This window comes from Vipera berus (genome assembly GCF_964194415.1).
Source record: "Vipera berus genome assembly, chromosome: 5".
Classification (NCBI taxonomy): Eukaryota; Metazoa; Chordata; class Lepidosauria; order Squamata; family Viperidae; genus Vipera; species Vipera berus.
Window position 1 is genome coordinate 88,403,515 of NC_138207.1, and position 22,834 is coordinate 88,426,348.

The following is a 22,834-nucleotide window of genomic DNA, read 5'->3' on the forward strand; positions in this document are numbered from 1 at the left end:
TCCACAGCAGAAGCAGCGAGGTGACAACAGCGGCCTGAAGTTCAGCTGTGGACGTGGTCTTGGAACTATAGCTGTGGTGGTGTTGATGTATTTTGCAAAGTTTTTGGACATAGTTCCCAGTGCCCCAATGACAATGGGTATCACTGTTACACGCTTCATCCATAATCACACAGTTTTGATGGCCAGGTCGTAGTATTTTGTAATTTTTTCCAGTTCTTTTTCTTCGACTCTGGCATCTCCTGGTACAGCGATATCAATCAACTGTACGCTTCGGTTCTCTATGACTGCGATATCTGGCGTGTTGTGCTATTATTATTATTATTATTATTATTATTATTATTATTATTATTATTAAACATGAAGCTCAGTCAACTGAACACTCAAATTGACTAGCACTAATGGTTGACACGGGTTGCTGCCAGCATCCTAGGTATCAACCAGGTATCTCCTTCAAATGTAAGATGTTCCAAGTAGCGCAGTTTTTTGTAGCTTTGCTAGAGTTATTGCAGGAAACTGCAATTTCTTGATGTATTTTGCAAAGTTTTTGGACATAGTTCCCAGTTTCCCGATGACAATGGGTATGACTGTTACACGTTTCATCCATAATCGCGCAGTTTCGAATGCCAGGTCGTGGTATTTCGTAATTTTTTCCAGTTCTTTTTCTTCAACTCTGGCATCTCCTGGTACAGTGATATCAATCAACTGTACACTTCGGTTCTCTATGACTGCGATATCTGGCGTGTTGTGTTGTTGTTGTTGTTGTTGTTGTTGTTATTATTATTATTATTATTATTATTATTATTATTATTATTATTATTATTATTATTATTATTATTTAGCCTGGCAGAAAACTGAGAGCCCAAAGCCGCTTGGCATTGTTCCTGTTTATCTCTCTCCATTATATGCACACTTTCTATAACAACAAGCGTGCCTGCCAGTGAACTGTGAGCTCGGTGCTTTATTATTCTGCAGTTTAAACACATTTTTTTTTCAAATATTTTCTTTATGGTTGGCAAAATGGGAGAGGTAGCTGAATTTTTTAAACTTCTTGCCTAAGCTAATAATGTCATTTCAGTGGAACACAGTTCATCATTCACGGTACCTTTCAAAGCACAGCTCTGTTAGCCTGAGACCATCTTCCAGTCAACACCTCCATCATAAACCAAGTAAAAAAAAAACATTTTTGTTCTCATGTAGCCTCTAATGTGAATGTGTGCCTGAAATAAGCAATCAGTCTGTAATGAAGATTCAGTGTTGCATATCTTTGACCTTTTCCAGTTCATAAAGTAGAACAGTCTCAAGTGAATGACTTTTATTTGGGTTTCATGCCATCTCACACCATCAAAATGTAAAACTGTGAAACCATTGAATTAGGCAATATGGATTGTTGCCTTGGGGGGAGATAGGTTGTGATTTAACACAAGCTCTATCATATAAGACATTTCCTTTAGCAGGATATATTTTAAAGATATACAGGGACATTACTGTTTAAAGTACAGAGGTCAAACTTGCTGCGTCAAGTGACATGTCGCGACATATCATGACTTTTTCCGCATTGCTGGAGTTGGGGTGGGCGCGGTCTCTGCATGATGCAACCGGCCTGCAGGCTAGCAGTTTGACACCCCTGGTTTAAAGAAACCTGACTCAGACAGATTCATTACTGTCATGGTAGTTGAATGTGTGGCTCAGAATTGACTTGTTGCATTGTTAGAGTTCTCAAAGCTTGATCTGAGGATTGCAGATGTTTCATTAATCTTCTAGGTGGCATCATCAATGCAGGAGTTTTTGCAGATGTGGGGATTTTATAGTCTTCTGTCTTGCCTGCTTTGAACATACTTGGATAAGTGATTATGTGAGCAGATGTCACTTTGCAATTAATTGACTGATACATAGTTATTGGTAGATTATTTATTCAGCTGCTGAGATGGTGGTTCTATCTTTGCACTGGCTGCTTTCTCTGTGATGGCTAATATTGATATCTGATGGGTGGTATTATTTTCCTGTGATTGTAGAATTGGTTGATTGTTGCATCATGGGGAGAATGTGGTATGTTGAACTGAGGAACTCAAGCTGGGTCTTTGGTTATGCCTTTTGGTAGGGCCGTCTCAAAGAAAGTAAGTCTATGCTTGGTTGAAGTCTCCTGCTAAAATCCTCTTGCATTTTTCAGTCTGGCTTCTTCTAATATTCCCACTGTTTTCCAATTGAAATAATTAGTGAAATAATTTCACTATAAAGCTGTCATTTGCTTAGAGCAGGGGTCTTCAAACGTGGCCCTTTCATAACTTGTGGACTTCAACTCCCAGAATTCATCAGCCAGGCACGCTGGCTGAGGAATTCTGGGAGTTGAAGTCCACAGTCATAAAAGGACCAAGTTTGAAGATCCCTGGCTTAGAGTAATAAGGGCTCACGGAATAAACCTGGATTGAAAAGCAAACTACAGATGCATCAAACACCATCTCTCATCCTGCCTTATAACACCAGTGTCTCTTGTTTCAAATCCAGAACTCTACTGGTGAGGTAAGACTGTATCCATATGTTTTGTTTCATATTCACCATTCTCTTATGCTTTCCCAGTGCTTTTTCTCTTTTTCTTGTGGAGGGAAACAAAATTGATCACATAAGGAACTATTTTCCTATAGCACCCATGCATAAAAAGGAGGGGGGAGGATGAAAGGGGAAAGAAGAGAAGGAAGGATGGAAGAGGGAAGGATGGAAGGGCAATAAAGCTTTGTGGTACTTGATAGATGTACTCTGACTGTGGAAATCCAAATAGAAATCCATGGGAAGCTATACATAGAAAGAGGTTGCTTGAGTTCTCCGGGGCCGCCTGAGCTTGGAGCTTGGGCGGCTGAAGGATTGAACTCCCCCGCAGCCTGGGCTGCTCCCAGCTGGCTAGCGTCTCTGCTCCGGACTTCATGGAGCAGAGCCAGGCGTCTGCGACCATCCCTGCTTGAAGGAGAGACTATGAAAGGAAAAGAGCAGGCAGAGCAGTGCAAGAGGGAAAGATGAAGAGATGAAGAGGATTATTTTATTTTACTCTCGAGCTTGATGGACTTTGCTTAAAACTTAAAGTGAAAGTGCGTCACAATTGTAAGTAAAAGATGGCGTCTAAACCTCCCCCTAGAACTTTTCGGAGTGCTGGAAATTCTCCGGTGCAACAACAATCATTATTGCAGGCGTTGCATTCTCCAGATGTATTGACATCGAAGGATCTTGAAAAACATACCCAGTTAATTTTGGAGTCAATGGGTGTTAAATTTGCACAGATGGAGGAGAAATTGGAGAAATTGGAGCAGAGAATGGAAGAAAGGATGGAACAGAAACTCAGAGAGATGAAGGTAGACATTTTGTCCTCAGTGCATAAAGTAGCTAAATGTGTGGAGGTGCTGGATGACAAAGTGGAAGAACTGACTCAAAAAAATGCTATATTAGAAGCAAAAGTATTGGAAATTGAAGATTTAAAAGACAAAATGGATAGCGAACTGAGTCTGGCTCAATTTTACCAGATGCAGTTTGCTGTTAGAATTAGAGGCCTAAAAGAGAATATTAAGGAAGATTTAAAGCAGCTGGTTTCTGAGGCTTTTGAGGTGGTATTGAACCATCCAGCATCTGAAATAAAACAAGGCATGGACAAAGTGTTTCGTGTGAACTCGTGGATTGCTAAACAGAGAAAGTTGCCTAGAGATGTGGTGGTTTATTTTGTAAAAAGGGAAATTAGAGATGAAGTTATACAAGCTGCCTATGATACTAAAGTTGTGATTGCTGGTCAAGAAGTTTTGGTTCTAAAAGAAATTCCTCCAAAGATTTTAAAGAGAAGGAAGGACTTTATATTTCTTGTGCAAGAGCTCAAGCAAAGAGATATAAGGTTCAGATGGGAGATCCCAGCTGGGTTGAGCTTCATGTATGAAGGCAAAAGGTACTGTTTGGGTACTGTGAAGCAAGCGCATGATTTTTACAACAATGTCTTAAAAGCAACCCCATTAACACTTTTGGAAGCTGCAGAGGGATCTGGAGAAGGAGAACATCAAGAGGATGAAGATGGACAGATAGACGAGAATGGTACAGGAGGAGATCAAGCTGCAACTCTTTTGGATGATCCTAGAGAACAGAGGGTGACGCGTGCTGCCTTAAAACGCTCAAAAAAGATAAGAAAATAGGACCAGTAGAAATCTATGGAACTTCCACAACATACTGATAGTCAAGTGGTAGTTGTGTTTTTAAGAGTTTTGGGATGATATGTATGGTAACAGAATCTTTAATTTGGAATTAATGGACAATTTACTACAGAGGAAGAGGAAGAAAGTTTTGTGGGTTAATGTGGGTTAATTTGTGTAAGAACTATCTATTATAGCCTATTTTGGCTAGAGAGGTTAATAGGGATAGGTGCTTGTGATGTGTAAATGAGAATATGTTTAGGAAATAGTGAATTGTGGAAGAACATAGATGGGAATGACGCTAGTTTTTTTTTATTTTAGTTTTTTATACATATTTAGTATTATTAAGGATTGGTTTATTCTATATAAGCTAGAGAGTGATGGATTTTAGAGTTTATAATTGTTAGTATATGATTGTTTATGATTGCTTTTTAGATATATACCTTGTATTTTGCTCTGGGAAGTCGGGGGGGGGAGGGGGGGAGGAGGGGAAGTAGGGGGGGAGGCAGGGGAGGGAGGAGGGAGAGGGGGAGGGGGGGGATAGGGGGGAGGTAGGGAGGGGAGGAGGGAGGGGGAAGGGGGGTTTTCTAAAGGAAAACTGTATTTTAAAACTTTTCAATATAAAAAAAAAAGAAAGAGGTTGCTTCCATGTGTAAGTGTCAATAGTAATTTGACAAGTTGACTGTTTGATTTACTCTTTGATACTGTTACATTTTACTGTTTGATGTCTTTGGGCTGTATTTCTCTGTAATATAGAATTGTTTTCTCCTGGGGCTTTAATTTTCCCCAACTTCTATATGAATGGAGAAATCCCACCATAACTTTTGCAGAATCACAGAGCCTTTACCAAATCACTTAAAACAGAGGTCCCCAACCTTGGCCACTTGATGACTTGTGGACTTCAACTCCCAGAATTCCTCAGCCGAGGAATTCTGGGAGTTGAAGTCCACAAGTCATCAAGTGGCCAAGGTTGGGGACCCCTGACTTAAAATACATTGGAAATCAATGTTTATTCTATATTGTAATTATACTGCCAATTTCTTGTTTTGATTATATTCTTAGATGCTTTTTACCAGTGGTGGGATTCAAATATGTGAACAACCAGTTCTCTGTGTGGATGCCGCTTCTGGGCCTGGGCAACAAAAAATTAGCTACCAGTTCTGCCAAAGTGGTGCGAACCGGCTGAATCCCACCACTGCTTTTCACCACCTAATAAAGTAAGACATTTGGAAGGACAGCCACAGGCCTTGTTTTCATTGCGAAAACACCAAGGCCCTTTGCTGTTTCAGTTCTTCCTCTCTGAATTGTTGTTATTAAAGCCAAGCCAAAAGACATTAAAATGAAGAATAATTACACTAATAAACTCTTTGTCCTTTTCCTTAGGCTAATAAAGTCTCATGATTACCTTGATTGAAAGGCAAGATACAAACGTTCCAATAGCAAAATTATACATAAATCTCCCTTCCTTCATGCCTCAAAGCTGTATTTTGTTATGCAATTTCCATGTCTGAAGCATGGCGTTCTGCTGGCCAGCTCTCGGAGAATTCACGCATGCAATGGTCTGACATGCGTAAATCTTATATATTTCCCTGCTGCTTTTCCTGTCTCTTTTCTTGTGGAGGGAAGCAAGATTGATTGCACTAGGGACTACCTTCCTATAGCACCTATGTTTTATTACAGGGGTCCCCAACCTTGGCAACTTTAAGACCTGTGGACTTCAACTCCCAGAATTCCTCAGCCAGCTATTATTTTACTTTAAACATAATTCTCATCTCTTGTTCTTTTCATCATACACCATTTGTGCCAGGAGGAAGTTTGATGCCAGAGCACATTATTCACTGTCTCCTGTGATTAGCCCAGAATCACCCAGCCATCTTTCATGCCTAAAGTGGGACTGGGAAGGTTGATTTCCTATTATTCTTTCTGTCTCCTGGATGATGATGATGATGATGATGAAGAAGAAGATGATAACAACAACAACAACAACAACAACAAGAAAGTTGGAAGGGATCTTGGAGATCTTCTAGTCCAACCCCCTGTTCAAGCAAGAAACTCTACCATTTCAAGCAAATGACTGTCCAGTCTCTTCTTAAAAACTTCCAGTATTGGAGCATCTACAGCTTCTGGTGGCAAGCTGTTCCACTGGTTAATTGTTCTGTCAGGAAGGTTCTCCTTAGTTCCAGGTTGCTTCTGTCCTTGATTAGTTTCCATCCATTGTTTGTTGTCCTGCCTTCAGGCGCTTTGCAGAATAGCTTGACTCCCTCTTCTTTGGGGCAGCCCCTGAGATACTGGAAGACTCCTATCATGTCCCCCCTTGTCCTTCTCTTCATTAAACCAGACATATCCAATTCCAGCAACCGTTCCTTATATGTTTTAACCTCCAGTCCCCTGATCATCTTTGTTGCTCTTCTCTGTACTCTTTCTAGAGTCTCAACATCTTTTTTACATCCTGGTGACCAAAACTGGATGCAGTTCTGGATGTTCTGGAAAGTAGTAGTTGAGATCCACATATATGTTTCTCCTCCATAGGGAACAGCTTGCAATGAATTGCAAATCCAGTCGGTTATGATGTGGCATGTCTGTCAGTTCAGTAATTTACATGGATCCCAATGCAGAATTGCTGGCTACCTTATTTTCCCTCACTGGAAACTTTGTATGAAATATTTTCTCACTTTTTCCGCCCCCCCTCCAGTCCCCCCAACTCAATTATGTACTTAGGAAAAAAAACTTTCACACATTAGTGCCTGTTAAAGAAACATCAAACAGTCTTCCTTAATGTTAACTGGAAATCACTTTGGGGAAAAAGCTGATCACACAGTGTTATAAAAATCCATTTTATGCTTATGCAACAAAACTTATACAAGTCAGAAAATTAAAAAGCAAATTCTAATTAAGACATTATTTTTATTAGGATTCTGTCTTAGTTCATATCAGTAAATTACCATAAAAAGATTTAAAATATGTTAAGGTGGTTGAGACAAATTACAGTAATATGATCATGATAAGTACAATCAGGGCAATAAAGATAGTTGTCTGGCTGTTTAGAATAATATAAATTTGGTTCTGCTTTATGTGAGACCCCACTGAAATCGGTGCTGCAGTCCCATTCATCTAGATAACTATTGCTTTTTTCATATTTCGCTCTGTATTGGATTATGAACATGAATTTTAGTTCTGCAAATTCTGAAATCAGTAGAACGAGGGAAATAATTATCTTTCCTTGGAAAATTGCTGAAGTGAAACTGAAGATTTACTTAATACAGAGATTGAAGTGAGCAGTCATTATTTTTTTCTTAAATAAATAAATACAGTTAGAGGGATTTTCTATTATTATTCATTTTTACATTTAACATTTTGAATTATAAGTAAGTAGCAAATTTTCTCTTATTTATTGCAGAGTGTTAAATGATAATACCATTTCTCACTTCCAACCGGACAACCTGTGATCTGTTAAGTCTTCTTTTGTCAATATTTCCTTACCTAAAGAGATTAATGGGATAACTCCAATCGGGGGCAAAAAAGCAGTGGGACCGGATCTGACTTCCTGCTAGCTTCCCATTGGCTTTGCTTGTGGGAACCTGGCAGGGAGCTTTGCAAACCATGATCCTATGATCATAGCTGACTTTTGCGGGGCTTAGCAGTCACAAATTCGCAAAATTAACTGGTGTGAAGATCCTTGAAATTTCAATTACATGGGATTAATGGCTCCTGGATTTTCTGCACATTTTGCAACCTAGCAGATTTGAAAAGCCTTGATTCAAAAATTGTTGTTCTAGACCAGGGGTAGGCAACCTCAGCTCTTTTATGACTCATGGACTTCAACTCCCAGAAATCCTGAGCCAGCTGGCTCAGGAATTCTGGGAGTTGAAGTCCATGAGTCATAAAAGAGCTAAGGTTGCCTACCCCTGTTCTAGACCTAGGACATACCATTTGGACTAATTGAAGGTTACAAATAGACAGGCAGGTTTTAGTACTTTATAGATCCCAATCACCATAATCCATTTAAAGTTCTTAGTGCCTGCTTCTGTTGTTCATTATAGAAGAACACTGAGATCTTTTTGAATTCCTGCTATTTCATTTCTTCTGTGTTGAATATTATATCACTGAAGATGGATCTCACCTTATCCAGAGAATAGGATGCTTGTAGTGGTGTAGGAATAGGCTATGAGAGATAAGTTAAGTGCATGGTTAATGCTCCAGGCTGGAAACCAGGCATCTGTGAGTTCTAGTCCTACTTTAGGCACAGACCCAGCTAAGTGACCTTGGCCAGTCATTCCATCTCAACCCTAGGAAGCAGGCAATGGCAAATCACTTCTGAAAAATCTGACCAAGAAAACTGCAGGGACCAGTCCAGGCAGTTGTCAGAAGTCAACACAAACTCAAAGCCACACAGAGAGATAAAGATACACACACACACACACACACACACACACAGGAATAGGCTAAGTGTAGGTTTCTTTTCTGAAAAATGAAGAAAACAAAGATAAAGTATCTTATGTCTATTGCTGGGGGTGCAAAAAAATTACTTGGGACAAAGCATCTTAATTCAATGGAGTGTATTACTGTAAAAACATGTACAATGTTTTAGTGACATGAACAATTTTTAGTTCTGCATAATTACTAATAAGGGAAAATGAAGGAAGTAATTGGACAAATATGAGTTTTCTCAAAATAGCTGCATGCTGCATGTCTCTTTATTAAGGATCTTTCAGTCTGGGTAGAGGATCATAATATTCTGTAGGAAATATATGTAAAACTCTGAATTTTGGATCTCAGTCTGTTCCCAAACTATTCTGCCATAGCCTTTAGAAAATATGGCAGCTCATTACCTAATATTATGAAAAAGATCAGATTGCTAATTTTTATTCAATGATATCCATTAAAAAGAAGACAAACCTTGATCCAAAGGAAAATATAATACAAAATTATAACGATGTTAGAATTGTAATCCAAATATGAAATAAATTTGTTTTCTATCTCATAAATCCTTTGTCAGAGCATGCAGTCTTATTGTGCTGAGGTAACCCAGGAGTAAATACAGTAAAATGTGGTTTGTATTACACACTATCTACAAATATACACTAGGAACAAAATACATACACGTGGTGGAACAGCAAAGTCCAATACACAGCAATTACAGCAGGGAATGGATGAGAGAGAAAAAAAACTCCAGTAAAAAACTCCCCTTTTATACTCAGCCTCTTAAAGCAGACATGTCAAACTCGTGACATCACATAACATCGCGTGACATATCAGAACTTTTTCCCCATTGCTGGCAATTGGGTGGGCGTGATTTCCTTGTGATGCGTCCGGCCCGTGGGCCGGCACTTTGACACCCCTGTCTTAAAGGCACAGACACAGACCCTGCTGAGTCATTCCTATCATTGCATCAGCCACATTCCATTACATCTTTACATAAGCTGTTTAGCTTTTAAATCATTTAACCTTGACATCCTTTTACAGGTAGTGCTCCACTTATAGCCATTCCTTTAGCAACCACTCAAAGTTACGTCAGCACTGAAAAAAGTAACTTATGACCATTGCAGCATTCCCACGGTCACATGATTAAAATTGGCTGCTTGGAAACCCTGTATGTATTTACAATGATTGCAGCATCCCAGGGTCATATGATCACCATTTAGGCTCTTCCCAGCTGGTTTCCAACAAGCAGTGTCATTGAGGGGAAGTCAGGTGCTGCGATGAACTGAACTGAAGCCATTTTCACTTTGTTTTTGTTGCCACATATTTAAATTAGAAGGAGGGAGGGGGGTGTAGTTCTCAGCCAAAACAATTCTCATCTATGGGAACCAATGTCATTATTGATAAAATTTTGGCAAGCTGGAGAGCTGGGTGGAGTGCCCGCATTCTCCAACAATTGGTGAATGTGATTTATGACGTCTAATTGGGGTGGGAATTGAAACTTGCAACTGTTTAACTAAGGGAAGGGGAATTTAGTCTTGGGTTCGCCTTTGTATGTGACGTTATTTTGTAGCCAAATAAAAATGTTCTTTGAGGAAGAATTCCTTGCCTTGAAGTTCTTTTAATTGGTCTCACCTACCAGAACTGTGACATCAGATTTGCTTAACAACTGCAGTGATTCACTTAACAACCATGACAAAAATTATCATAAAATAAGGGAAAACTCACAGTCTGACCTTACCTAGAAATGGAAATTCTGGTCCTAACTGGGGTTATAAGTTGAGAATTGCCTGTATTGGCAATGTTAAATGTGTGCTACTTTCCCCCCCTCTTTCCATTGAAAGCTGTATTCAAGGAACTTACCCTTGAGCCACTGGAGCTGATTCCAAACCAGCTCCAGATCCAACCAATTGTGCAAGTCTGTGAGAAAGGAATTCAAAACTGATGTTTCCTCTCAGGCCTGCAGAGCTTTAGTAGAATCTCTGGTTTCTCCTCTCCACCAGCACCTGACCTGTAGAATGGTCAATGTTCTCACATTTGGCCCTGGAAGGTCAGAGAGAAATTTTACCTTTAACAAGGAATGTAAAAAAAGATGTTGAGACTCTAGAAAGAGTACAGAGAAGAGCAACAAAGATGATCAGGGGACTGGAGGCTAAAACATATAAGGAACGGTTGCTGGTATTGGGTATGTCTAGTTCAGGGGTCTTTAAACTTGTCCCTTTTATGACTTGTGGACTTCTACTCCCAGAATTCCTCAGCCAGTATGCCTGAGGAATTCTGGGAGTTGAAGTCCACAAGTCATAAAAGAGACATATTTGAAGACCCCTGGTCTAGTTAATGAGGAGAAGGACTAGGGGTGCCATGATAGCAGTGTTCCAATATCTCAGGGGCTGCCACAAAGAAGAGGGAATCAAGCTATTCTCCAAAGCACCTGAAGGCAGGACAAGAAGCAATGGATAGAAACTAATCAAGGAGAGAAGCAACCTAGAACTAAGGAGAAATTTCCTGACAGTTAGAACAATTAACCAGTGGAACAACCTGCCTGCAGAAGCTGTGAATGCTCCAACACTGGACATTTTAAAGAAGAGACTGGACAGCCATTTGTCTGAAATGGTATAGGGTTTCCTGCCTGAGCAGGGGGTTGGACTAGATGGCCTCTAAGGTCCCTTCCAATTTTGTTGTTGTTGTTGTTGTTGTTGTTGTTGTTGTTATTGCTGTGAATGAAGGAAAGGTGCCTTTGATATTTTCCTGTGATGACTTTCTTATTTCTTTAATTTTACACTTTTTCACTGGTCAGTTGGAGGAAGTACTGAGGGCCTCATGTTGATCTCTCTCTGTTTTCTGTGTGACTTCAGTAGAACTGAAAACAATGGAGGGTCAGTTTCAAGCTGTCTTGGAGAGACTGAGTGGTGGAAGCAGCTACACGTGAAAGTGCTGTCGGCCGTCTTTTTCGTATTCGGGTCACAGAAGCTCACTCATTGAAATAGGAGAGCACAGACTGAAGATACTATTCATAATATTTTTTTCAGAATGACAAGTATGGGTGATTATTCAGCTCCATAATATTTTATTCCTGTAGGGGACATTTGTGTTTGTTGTTCCAGACATAAAAATAAAATTGAAACAACACCATCACCGCCACATAGGTATTAGATGCATAAAACAACATGGAGTTCATTATTATGTACCTCTTGCAAAAACAGCATAATGCGATCAAATAAGTAAACTGGCAGCAGCACAAAAGAGCAACTGTAAATTTATGATGCTTACCAGCATCTGAGTTTGAGCAAGCAATGCTTTGTTACATAAATTTTGATAAGGGGCATAAGAAAACTGGGATGCCTGAAGGAAAGACAGCGGTCGTAAACAAGATGGTGAGATGGCCAAAATCCAAAAGACAGTTGCTCACCCTCCAGGAATATTTTGTTTTCATTTCCTTTCCCTGACCTTTCCCTCCAAGCACCTAGAAACCATTTCTGAAATGCATAAGAGCTTCTTCTGAAATCAGTTTAAATACGTAGTATGGGTATCTGTTTAAAAATGAAAAAAAAAAGAAAGGAAATTTGGGGGGGAGTTATTGCATTCTCTTTGCTCACTTTTCTTTTGGATCCCCAATGTTAAAAATAGTTAGCTCAATCAAACTACTATGCATTTTTCCTTTTATTTTTTAGTGTCCAGATTGGTCATGTAAACAAGACTTACTCGCTTACCTGGAACAGATCAAGCTCTACTCCCATCAACTCAAAATCTGCAGCCAGGTCAAAGCTGAAATCCAGAACTTAGGTGGGGAGCTCATCATGTCAGCAGTAAGTGAAAACTCTCCTGAAGGGATTACATGATTCTGTTCTTTTCCAGGTACAACCTGGACCCTGGTAAGACAAGGCAATGGGTCTCTGAAATGAGGGGTCTTGTGCAAGGGTCTTCAAACCTGGCACTTTTAAGACTTGTGGATTTCAACTCCCAGAATTCCTCAGCCATAATGGCTAGTTGAGGAATTCTGGACTTGAAGTCCACAGGTCTTAAAGTTTGTAGACCCCTGGTCTTGTGGGTGAACAGTTTAAATCGTATCTGAATAAGTTCATAGTGGGTATGAATGCTAGACGTTTTAATATTATTGTAAATTGTCACATATTTATTATTAATTTTTGTATTTCCATTAAACAAATTGAAGTTATATTTCTATCATTCTGGCACGATTGAAGAATTATATGATTAACTATGGAAATAAAGGGATTTGCAGTGCAGGTCTGGATAATAGTCTATATTTTCTGATTTTGCCTGTTTACATAAATTATAGTCCTAATAAGTGGATCTTGTAACAAGAAGCTTGTATATATAATATTCCTATTGAGATCTGGGTTTTTTTCTGGTCTATTTCATTCAGTTATGTTTATACCCTCCCAAATTTCCATTCCCTCTCCCCACAGCTACTATCATTATATGCTGTTTTACTGTTATTTTTTCACTTTTGCAAACTTTGCATCTCCCACACGTTTACAGATACCTTCCTTTTCGGGTACATGGTGAACTATATGATGAACTAAATGTTTACATTTAGAAATTTCAGTCACTGCCTATCTCACTCAATAACTCTGGACAGTTTACAATTAAAAAAAAATAGTACAGTTAAAACTACGAAAACATTTTAAAAGAATAAAAAACATCCAGATGAAATATACATAGGAGCAAGACACTTGGCCAGTTAACAATACAGCCAGGAAATGGAGCCCTTGATACATTCAGCATCCCAGGCACTGGAACATAGCCAGGTTTTTAGGAGTTGATGAAAGGCTAACAGGATTAGTGCCATTCTGATCTCCAAAGGTAGGATGTTCCATAGAGGAGGGGTCAGTGTGGGGAAAAAACCTCATTTTCTGGTCCCCACCAGCTGACAGTCTTGCCAATTCTGCTCAATCTACTTGGACCAGTAGAGATGAGTAGTATATAGGAACAGGCACTCTAATGTCTTGCAGATGTTTTGAATTTCAGTTCTTGTCCTAGCAATATTTGGTAGGACTATATGTTCTGTTTCTGATAATACAGGGAACCTAACTATTAAATGGGCATCTAAACTCTAGACCAGTATTTCTCAACCTTGGCAACTTGAAGATGTATGGATTTCAATTCCCATAATTTCCCAGTCAGCTATTGTGCCAAGCTCAAAACTTGTGTCAATTCAAAAGAACTCCAGATGAGTATAAGGGATAGTGTAGTTCCTAAAATATGTTTTATGGAACCACAGTGTTCTCTGAGCAAGCTGAACAACTTCTGCTGGCTAGTTCTGAGATTCAAGAGTTGTGTCTCTGTGTTGATCCATTTAGGTATGCATCTGTGAGGGAAGTAATGATGATGGCAGATCTATTATCAAGCACAAAAACTAACACACACACACACACACACACACACACACACACACACACCCCTCACACAAAGACAGAGAATATAAGTTTTAAGAAAAAGGTGCTGAAGGTTCTAGTGACTTTTCCTTCAGATTGCCTTTTCTCTTTTATGAGCTTTCATTGACATATGAACAAAAATACATGACATATCCTTGTGAAAGTATATATTCAACACTCACAGCAGCTCAGATTCAAGGATCAAATACTGAAACAGACTGAAAAGGCTGAATATTACATCAGCTCTAAAGCTGTGTCCATATTACATTTTTAATTAGGTCAGTTCAAGATCTAGTAGATATATTTCTAGCACATTACAAAGCTGAATTAGCTTTGACTTTTTTTAATATGATACTTTAACCTGTGGTGCAAAACTCAGCCCATTTAATTAGTTCTACATATTGTGTAAACCCAGGAAAAAGAGATATAATAACCTACTATACTGTACCTGGGGAAAATGGTTGCCCCAAACGGCTAGTATGCAATCCTATCTTTGTGCATACAAAATTTTGTCTTTGTCAAGTACACTGCAGATTTTCCTGGAAAGCAGAAAAAACGCAGTATTTGGCTTAGCTGCCCTCAAGGTGTGCAAAATTGGTCTTACAGCCTGGAGCAAATCAACTAGATTACATCATTGCATCAGAGAATCCTAGAACTGAAGGTTGTGAGAAGCTGAGAAAAAATAGCTAAAGAAGATGGAGTCAGACTACTTCCATTGTTGATGCCAAGAACAGTGCATGGGTCTGACATGTCATAGTCACTGGGAGTTGAGATATTTTGAAGGAGATTTTTCCTTCTATTACCTGTTAAAGGAGACCAAAGAATACGCTTTTATTTCAATATTAATTTTAGTTTCCTTTTTGAAAAAAAGAAACAATAATGTGCACAGCTTCTTTTATTAAAAGGAAATATTACTTTGTCCCTTGATCTTTGGACGTTTTTTAAAAAATGACACTGTGCTAGCACCGTCTGCCAGAACGCTTATGCTTCACATATAGCTGATTTATGTCACAGCAAAATATAGTCCCAGAATAGAACAACAAAACCATGATACTCAAATTTAATTAAAACTTTTAGATGCACGAGCCTATCTCAATTTTTATTTGAAGTGACATTGTTGTGTAATTGGTGGCTTCTATTTTGCAATTGCTCAGTACCTAACTGACTTTCTCAATTCTTGGGACGGGGGGGGGGGGGAACAGATTAGCTAGACTGGGAAATAAATATATAATTGATCAACCACATACCATTGCAGGAGAAGGCAATACCAGCCCAGATCAGCATTATTTCAGTAAAGCCATGCTGTTGTATTTATTAAAGTAATTTATTTAGCATAGGCTACTCTTCTTGCAAATTGCACTCTTGATGGCTAACCACACATTAAAAACAATGAGAGAAAACATATCAGCAAATCATACAAAACTTACAAGATAATGCATTAGGTCCATGAAATCACCAGGAATCAACCATTTCCCATCATGCAGTCAGAACTGAAGAAGTTTCTTGGATGAGAAGTGAAAGGTTTTCAAGAAAAAAAGAAGAAGTCCACTTTTCCTTTGAAAAACACCTTGGGACAATTAGGAATCAAGCTGAATCCACAGGAACGATGCCTTTTAAATAAGCAAATCATTTTCATCAGGAAAAAAATATTCAAGTGTTCCAGGAAGCGAAACAGACAAATTGCCCCAGTGATTAAAAAATGTAAAAAAAAAAAAAGAAATTTTGCTTTAGGGGCTCATGTCATTGTGATGGTGAAAAATAGTTGGCAAATCTGTTCAGCGAAAATTCATTAGAGAAAACAAATCTTGCCAATAAAGTGACAGAATCTGCTGCCCTCGGAAAAAAAAACAACAACTGCTAAGCTGCAATATTCTTGTCATGTTTGTTTTCTTTTACTAGTTGGAGCCTTGGTGGAGCAGTGGGCTAATGCCTCCTTAAGTAACACCAGCTGCCTGCAATTAGTGCAGGTTCGCATCCCAACAGGCTCAAGGTTGACTCAGCCTTCCATCCTTCCGAGGTAGGATTGTTGGGGGCAATAAGCTGACTATCAGAATCCATTTATATCATATTCATAAATGGAATGTTTCAAACATTATCCCATGGATTCTGCCACCTCCCGAAGAGAAGAGAATAAATGTGTATTGGACCGGCAATAGGCATTTCAAAGGAAAGGAGAAGCCTTTTGAACTGGGGAAACAAAAGGGGGGGCTAGCATCTGGTTTTTGTCACGGAAGAGAGCAATAAACATTGAAGGGTCCTAAGTTCCTTTTTCCCATGAGATGGATGATATGAGAGAAAGGATGGGGGACTGACCAAATGGGATTAAGGGGGGTTAAACCAGGAACTCTTTATAAGGGGTTACTTCGTGGAATAATATAAGTCCTGTCTCGTTTCTACAACCAAGCATGTCATAGTAAAGATTCCTTTTTGGAAATATCTTTGACTCCAAGAATTTTGTCTTCCTAAGACGTGGCTTGGGGTGGGTCCTGACACTGACTTTGTAATAATGCCGCTTGGGGGTGTGTGTGAAAGCCCTAATAAGCAGGCATATACATAGAATGAAGGCTACTGCTAAGCTTGTAAGCCGCCCTGAGTCTTCGGAGAAGGGCGGGATATAAATGGAATTAAAATAAAAATAAATAAAATAAATAAGACGTTCCCATGTTCTTTCTGGCTCTTATCACATTGGGAAATGAACTGTGCATAAGGAAGGAAAAAACTGACCTCGAGAGTGTAGCAGCAGCATTTCACATAACAGTGAGTGGGGTTTGTTATATATTTGCTTTTACTTGCCATAAAAACCCCTTATGATTAATTTCTACCTTTTCCCCCTTGCTACTAGCCCGCAGGGAGTGAAGGATGGCATAGAAGGTCTAGTTTAATGAAGGGAAGGACTGGGGGGGGGGATGACAAGATAGCAGGATTCCAATATCTGAGGGCCTGTCACAGAGGAAAAGGGGTTGACCTATTCTCCAGAGCACCTGAGGCTTAGCTGCCCTTCAGAAGTAACAGACAGAAAATAGTCAAAGAGAGAGCCAGAACTAGAACTAAGGAGAAATTTCCTGGCAGCGAGAACAATTCACCAGTGGAGCGGCTTGCCTCCAGAAGCTGTAAATTCTCCATCACTGGAGGTTTTTAAGAAGAGACTGGACAGCCACTTGTCTGAAATGGCATAGGGCCTCCTGCTTGGGCAGGGGGTTGGACTAGAAGACCTCCAAGGTCCCTTCCAGCTCTGTTATTCCGTTATTCCGTATCAGTTTATTTGCAGGTTTGCCCTGGAATACTGGTGTAGGAATGCTAATGTTGCATTGGATCAGGCCTCTGCATGGAGAAACTAGTGACACTTGTCTTCCACTCTTGCATGCCCTGCGTGGGCAAGGGGGCAGGGGATGACGCAGGGGGCTGAGCCAAATTTACTTGGAAGCCATGTTGACCACTTGAAGCTGAGGGCAGTTTTCTTCCTGCCTCTTCCAATCACCTTCCAGGTTCCTCTAATAAAGTTCTTATAAGGCTGCAAAGTAAGTAGAAAACTGATAACCTCGGCAGCTTTTCATAATCATTCTAAATGCCCCCCACTGGCAGAATGACAAATGAACTGCTAAACAGAAGAGAATATTGGACAGAAAATCAATTTGGCAGGCAAAAGGTGGGGGGGGGAGGATGAGGGAGGAGAGAGAGCTGGGGGAGGAATGACTTCAGGCAGCTCTTTCAGGTATTCTGAGTTTTCCATCTTCTTCTACAGTTTTTTCCAGTTACATACCCTGACACACACACACATAAACACACACAGATATCAAGTTTTTTCCCCCTTTGCATACTAACACAATGAGATTTCCCTTCCCTTTCAAGTATTGCATAGCTAATATCTGCTTTTGAGAACAGGTTTAAGGCGCCAGAGTTTAAGACATGATCTTCAGACCTGTGAGTTTTTGCTGGAAGGAAAAATGAATGAAGGGAAAGGGTCTGATCATCTTTTAAAGCCTAGAATGCTAACCGCATCATAAGAGAGATTCTTTCATTTGAAAGCTCTTTCTTTCCCAAGACCTGCCACTCCCAAGCTGTGCAGTCACAGTTCTATAAAAGGGCTCTCAGAATTTGCTGCCCAGAACACACACACAAACACACATTTAAAACAAAACAAAACAAACCCCTCGTGAATGAATGAGTGAGAACAAGAGAGGGAATAAAATCGTAAAATGAAGCCATTCTGTACTCCATGAATATATGACAACTTCTTCTTCTGAAGTTTACTCTGTTTTAACGTGGTAATCATGGCATGGTCAACCATTTCTAGATAGCTGGAGATTCTAGTGAGACATCCCAGAGCTGTTCTTTTTTCATTATATGAATTGTGAAATTGGTAACTCTTCTTTAATAATCACTGTAGACCAGGGGTCTTCAAACTTGGCCCTTTTATGACTTGTGGACATACCTGGCTGAGAAATTCTGGGAGTTGAAGTCCATAAGTCATAAAAGGGTTAAATCTGAAGACCCCTGCTATAGACTTTGACTACCCTGCATTTTCTATGCAGCTTTTTAAGGAAGTAGGTCCACTGCCAACTGGGCTACCCATATGAACCAAACATAATTTCTTCTGCAAAGGTCACTTTGGTTCAATGTGTTCATCATTCACACCTAGAAAGTTTATCTATTTAACAAAATTGATAATTTTCTTCATAAGATGGAGAACAAGCTTCATTTATTGAAACATACATGGGAGACAAGAAAACTGAACATTTGTTTATCTTTGGGTATCAATTCTCTCTATCATACTGGTTCAATTTCAGTCAGTTTCTCATCCATGTAAACATGAATTCTCCTGACTTATACATATTGAATAAATTGGGGAAGCTATGCTGTAACTTTCAGATTCAGATGATGGAGGTTTTTTAGAGTATTGTGTCAACATGGTCACATGGGAGGGATAAAACCGTTAAAATCAATGCCATGGTAACATTTAGAAAAGTGAAAATGTTGGATTGTAATTATATACAAACAGCACAATTCTGATAACTTTGCATAAACAATTTCCTTTGCCATTTTCATATTCATTTTTGGAAGTGAAAATCAGATGGTACCTGGTAGCACTTTTTTCAACTAACAAATGTTGTTAAAAACAGTCTAGAGATGCAGTGGAATGGCTGGACAGATGTTAGACTTAAACTGGAGTGAGGTGGGTGGGAGAGAAGGGAAGACAGAAGAGAGGATGGTTATGAGGTTGTAGATTAGAGGTGACACATATTAAAAATACCTTATCAATTCTAATATGTTAAAAATCCATGGGATTGTTGAGATCTTCTAAGATAGCCTGAAAACTTTTATGTTTGAGAGTTCAGCAATCTCCCACTCAACTGGGGTATCTCCTTTTTTCAACAAACGCTACTTTGAGATCTATAATACAGTTCCTTAGTAGATTGAAATGTTTCTTGTCTTGGAACTGACACTCAGTAACACTTAAGTATAATACGTAAAATGATTGAAAATGTTTGGATGTTGTTTTTTTTAATCATGTAAAAGATAAAAGATTCCTGACTATTCACAGGGCATATGAAGCATAAAGGATTACACAAACACTTCTACTATGCTTACTATACAATTGCTTCCAAAGCAAAATCAATACTGCTAGCTCTCTGACATTATTCAGTTATTTGTTGATCCCAGGATTGCATGTTTACCAACATATTTTAGTATGCTTGTTGCATGTTTTGACATTCAACAAAGTTGGATACCACTGGGTATCCCAGTATAAAGAACTGCACAATACATTCTGTATATTCAAAAGTTGATGCTAAATCAAGAGAGATGTTTGTTGGGTTGCCACCATGTGAATCATATGTGACAGTCAGTTCTTCTTCGAGTTGAGCTCAGCTTCTGGTAGACCTGTCCCTAAAAAAAATTCTTCAACAGTACGGAAATACTGCCACTGTCTGATCTCAGGATTCTTTAAAAAAATATTTTTAGTCTGATATATAGTTCTAAAATTTCTTAGTGGTCTCCCACCTTATTAAAGTCACAGGACTTCTTTCTACAGTCAGTAGAAATGACGAGAATGCAGGCAAAATTAGAGAAACAGATAATAGCATTTTCCTAGTGTTATCCTCTTAAATTCATTTTATTACAATAAGGATCTGACCCAATTCATTTGAAATTAACCCCAGGGGAACCTCAGGCCAACTTTTATCGGGCACTTGTCCTGCCTTGTTCACAGAAATGTCAGGGACTGATTGGGCCTAAGCAATGCTGTTTTCCATTTAAAATTCTGTGCAGTTTTGTTTCTTTTTCATATCTTGAAAACATATCTCAAAAGTAGGAAAGATAAAAGGCCTGTGCAGTGACTTTTGAATGTTCAGATTATGAGTCTTCTCTTGGAAGCCTTTTCCACCTAAAACAGATTTAAATGGAACAGTCAAATCTTTCCCAGCTCTCTTCTTTTGATTCTGGTTTTTAGGTTTTTGAATACAAGCTTCCAAAAATAGGATTTGTCCACTTGTATTCCCATATCCACATCAATTGTAGTCATATACTGTAATGCCATGATGATGTGTCAATATTAGAAGGTATTAAATAAACTTACTTTTAGTCTTGAAATGCCAAACTTGTATAAATCAGAGTTTTCTTTCCTTTGCATGTTAATTTCCTGACTTTGATATTGGAAGCAGAAAAGCCATCTTATAAACACATATGCCTTTGTAACACATGTAAGAGGCATGTATTTTCTTCTGCTGGGTGCTGATATCATCTAAGACACATGTGTCAAACTCACCACATCATGGGATATGTTGTGATGTATTGTGACTTTTCTTGCATTGCCAGAGCTGTGGTGGGCATAGCCTCTGTATGATGCAACTGGCCCGCAGGCCTGCAGTTTGACAACCCTGATCTAAGGAAACATTCCTGAAAGATAAAATTCTAACCTTTCAAATATTTTAACCCATATAAGATTCTTACTTCATCAGTTTTCCATGCTTACAATATGGAGGCCTTGAGGAACCTATAGAAAATAACTGAAACAAAACTATTGCTTGTAGTGCAAACAAAACAAAATGACTAAGTGAATATTGCCTTGAGTATAAGGGCCTCACAGCAGAACATTAAGTTCAATATAGTAGAGCAAAGCACATTGAACAATGGAAATGCCTAAAGAATGAATTAAGACAGGGGTCCCCAACCCCCGATCCATGGATCGGTACCGGGCCACGGCATGCCAGCAACTGGTCCACACAAACAAGCAAAGCCCCATCCATGGGATGCAGGCAGCACACAAACCCACACACTCTCCAGTCTGTGGAAAAACCTCTCTCCACAGAACCGGTCCCTGGTGCCCAAAAGGTTGGGGACCTCTGAATTAAGAGATGGGTTACAGAACCACTAGAACTCAACTAATATCTGCAGGATAACTCATGTGAGGAATGATTAAGGGAACTACGTAAGTCTAGCCTAACAAAGAAGAATTAGGGATTATATGACAGTTGTTTTTCTGTACAAGGGGCTGCCACAGATCCTCCAAAAATCCTGAAGGTAGAACCAGAAGAAAAGAGTGAAAGCTCGTTAAAGAGAGAGCCAACCTAGAACTAAGGAGAAATCTCCTGATAGAGAGAATAATTAACCAATGGAACAGTTTCCCTCCTGGAGTTGTGGGTGCTCCCTCGCTGAAAGTTTTTAAGAATAGACAGGATATTTGTCCGGAATGGTTTTTTACCAGGGGCAGGTAGTTGGACTAGAATATCTCCAAGGTCCCTTCTAGTTCTATGATTCTAAGGTAAAGGTAAAGGTTCCCCCGCACATGCGTGCTAGTCATTTCCGACTCTAGGGGCCGGTGCTCATCTCTGTTTCAAAGCCGAAGAGCCAGCGCTTGTCCGAGGACGTCTCCGTGGTCATGTGGCCAGCATGACTAGACGCCAAAGGCGCACGGAACGCTGTTACCTTCCCACCGTAGCGGTCCCTATTTTTCTACTTGCATTTTTACGTGCTTTCGAACTGCTAGGTTGGCAGAAGCTGGGACGAGTAACAGGCGCTCACTCTGCTACGCGGCACTCGGGATTCGACCCGCCAAACTGCCGACCTTCTGATCGACAAGCTCAGCGTCCTAACCCACTGAGCCACCGCGTCCCTTATTCTATGATTCTAATCTATTCTAATTTCCATAGGAAGCCTAACAGGCAAAAGACCATATAGTTTTGTTTTCAGATATTTTTTTTAAAGGGGAAGAATAGTCAAAAGGCCACAATATATTTCTAGTAATTTCTAAGCAAAATTTATCCACCTGTGGTAAATGTGGTAGTGATGCTCAACTTGTAGAGTAAACAAAATGGAGTATCTTTACTAGAAACTGAAAATATATTTATTAGCTTTTGTCTGATTTTATTAGTTGCCTTCCTGTCCTTTTAATATTTAAATTGTTGGTTTTATGATTTTGCATTGTTGTACTGTTTTTTGTTCTTTATTATATTAGAATTATAATGAATGTTTTCCAAGCTACACATTTATTTTTAATGAAAAGAGATACAACATATTCTAAATAAAATACTTCAAAGTAAAAATGAAAGGGGAACATTGCAATTAGTATTAAATGCAATAACTAATATTTAAAAAGTCATAAATGGCCAATAACAAGTAATTAAAGGGAACAAAACAGCAATGGTGTAGATCTGCAGTGATGGGGGTTTCAATGCAGAAATCACAAAAGATTTTTTTATCAAAAAAATATATGTTGGAAATGGGGAATTGGGGAGGTGGAGAGGGGACTGATTAATTTTCATCTCTCTTCCATTTCCACTTATAATAGGCTATGACAGAGGTCTTCAAACTTGGCCCTTTTATGACTTGTGGACTTCAACTACTACAATTCCTCAGCCAGCATGCCTG

The 22,834-nt window shown here is 39.2% G+C and overlaps 1 protein-coding gene across 1 annotated transcript in view; it reads left to right on the top strand.

Annotated features, from left to right (window-relative positions):
* CTNNA3 (catenin alpha 3) overlaps window positions 1-22,834 on the top strand; it is a gene marked incomplete at its 5' end in the record, with an annotated part of 847,188 nt that overhangs the window by 819,469 nt on the left and 4,885 nt on the right. The window contains one exon of the mRNA XM_081329881.1: window positions 12,245-12,379. Coding sequence (XP_081186007.1) covers window positions 12,245-12,379 — 135 coding nt within the window. The remainder of the gene's footprint in view (window positions 1-12,244; window positions 12,380-22,834) is intronic.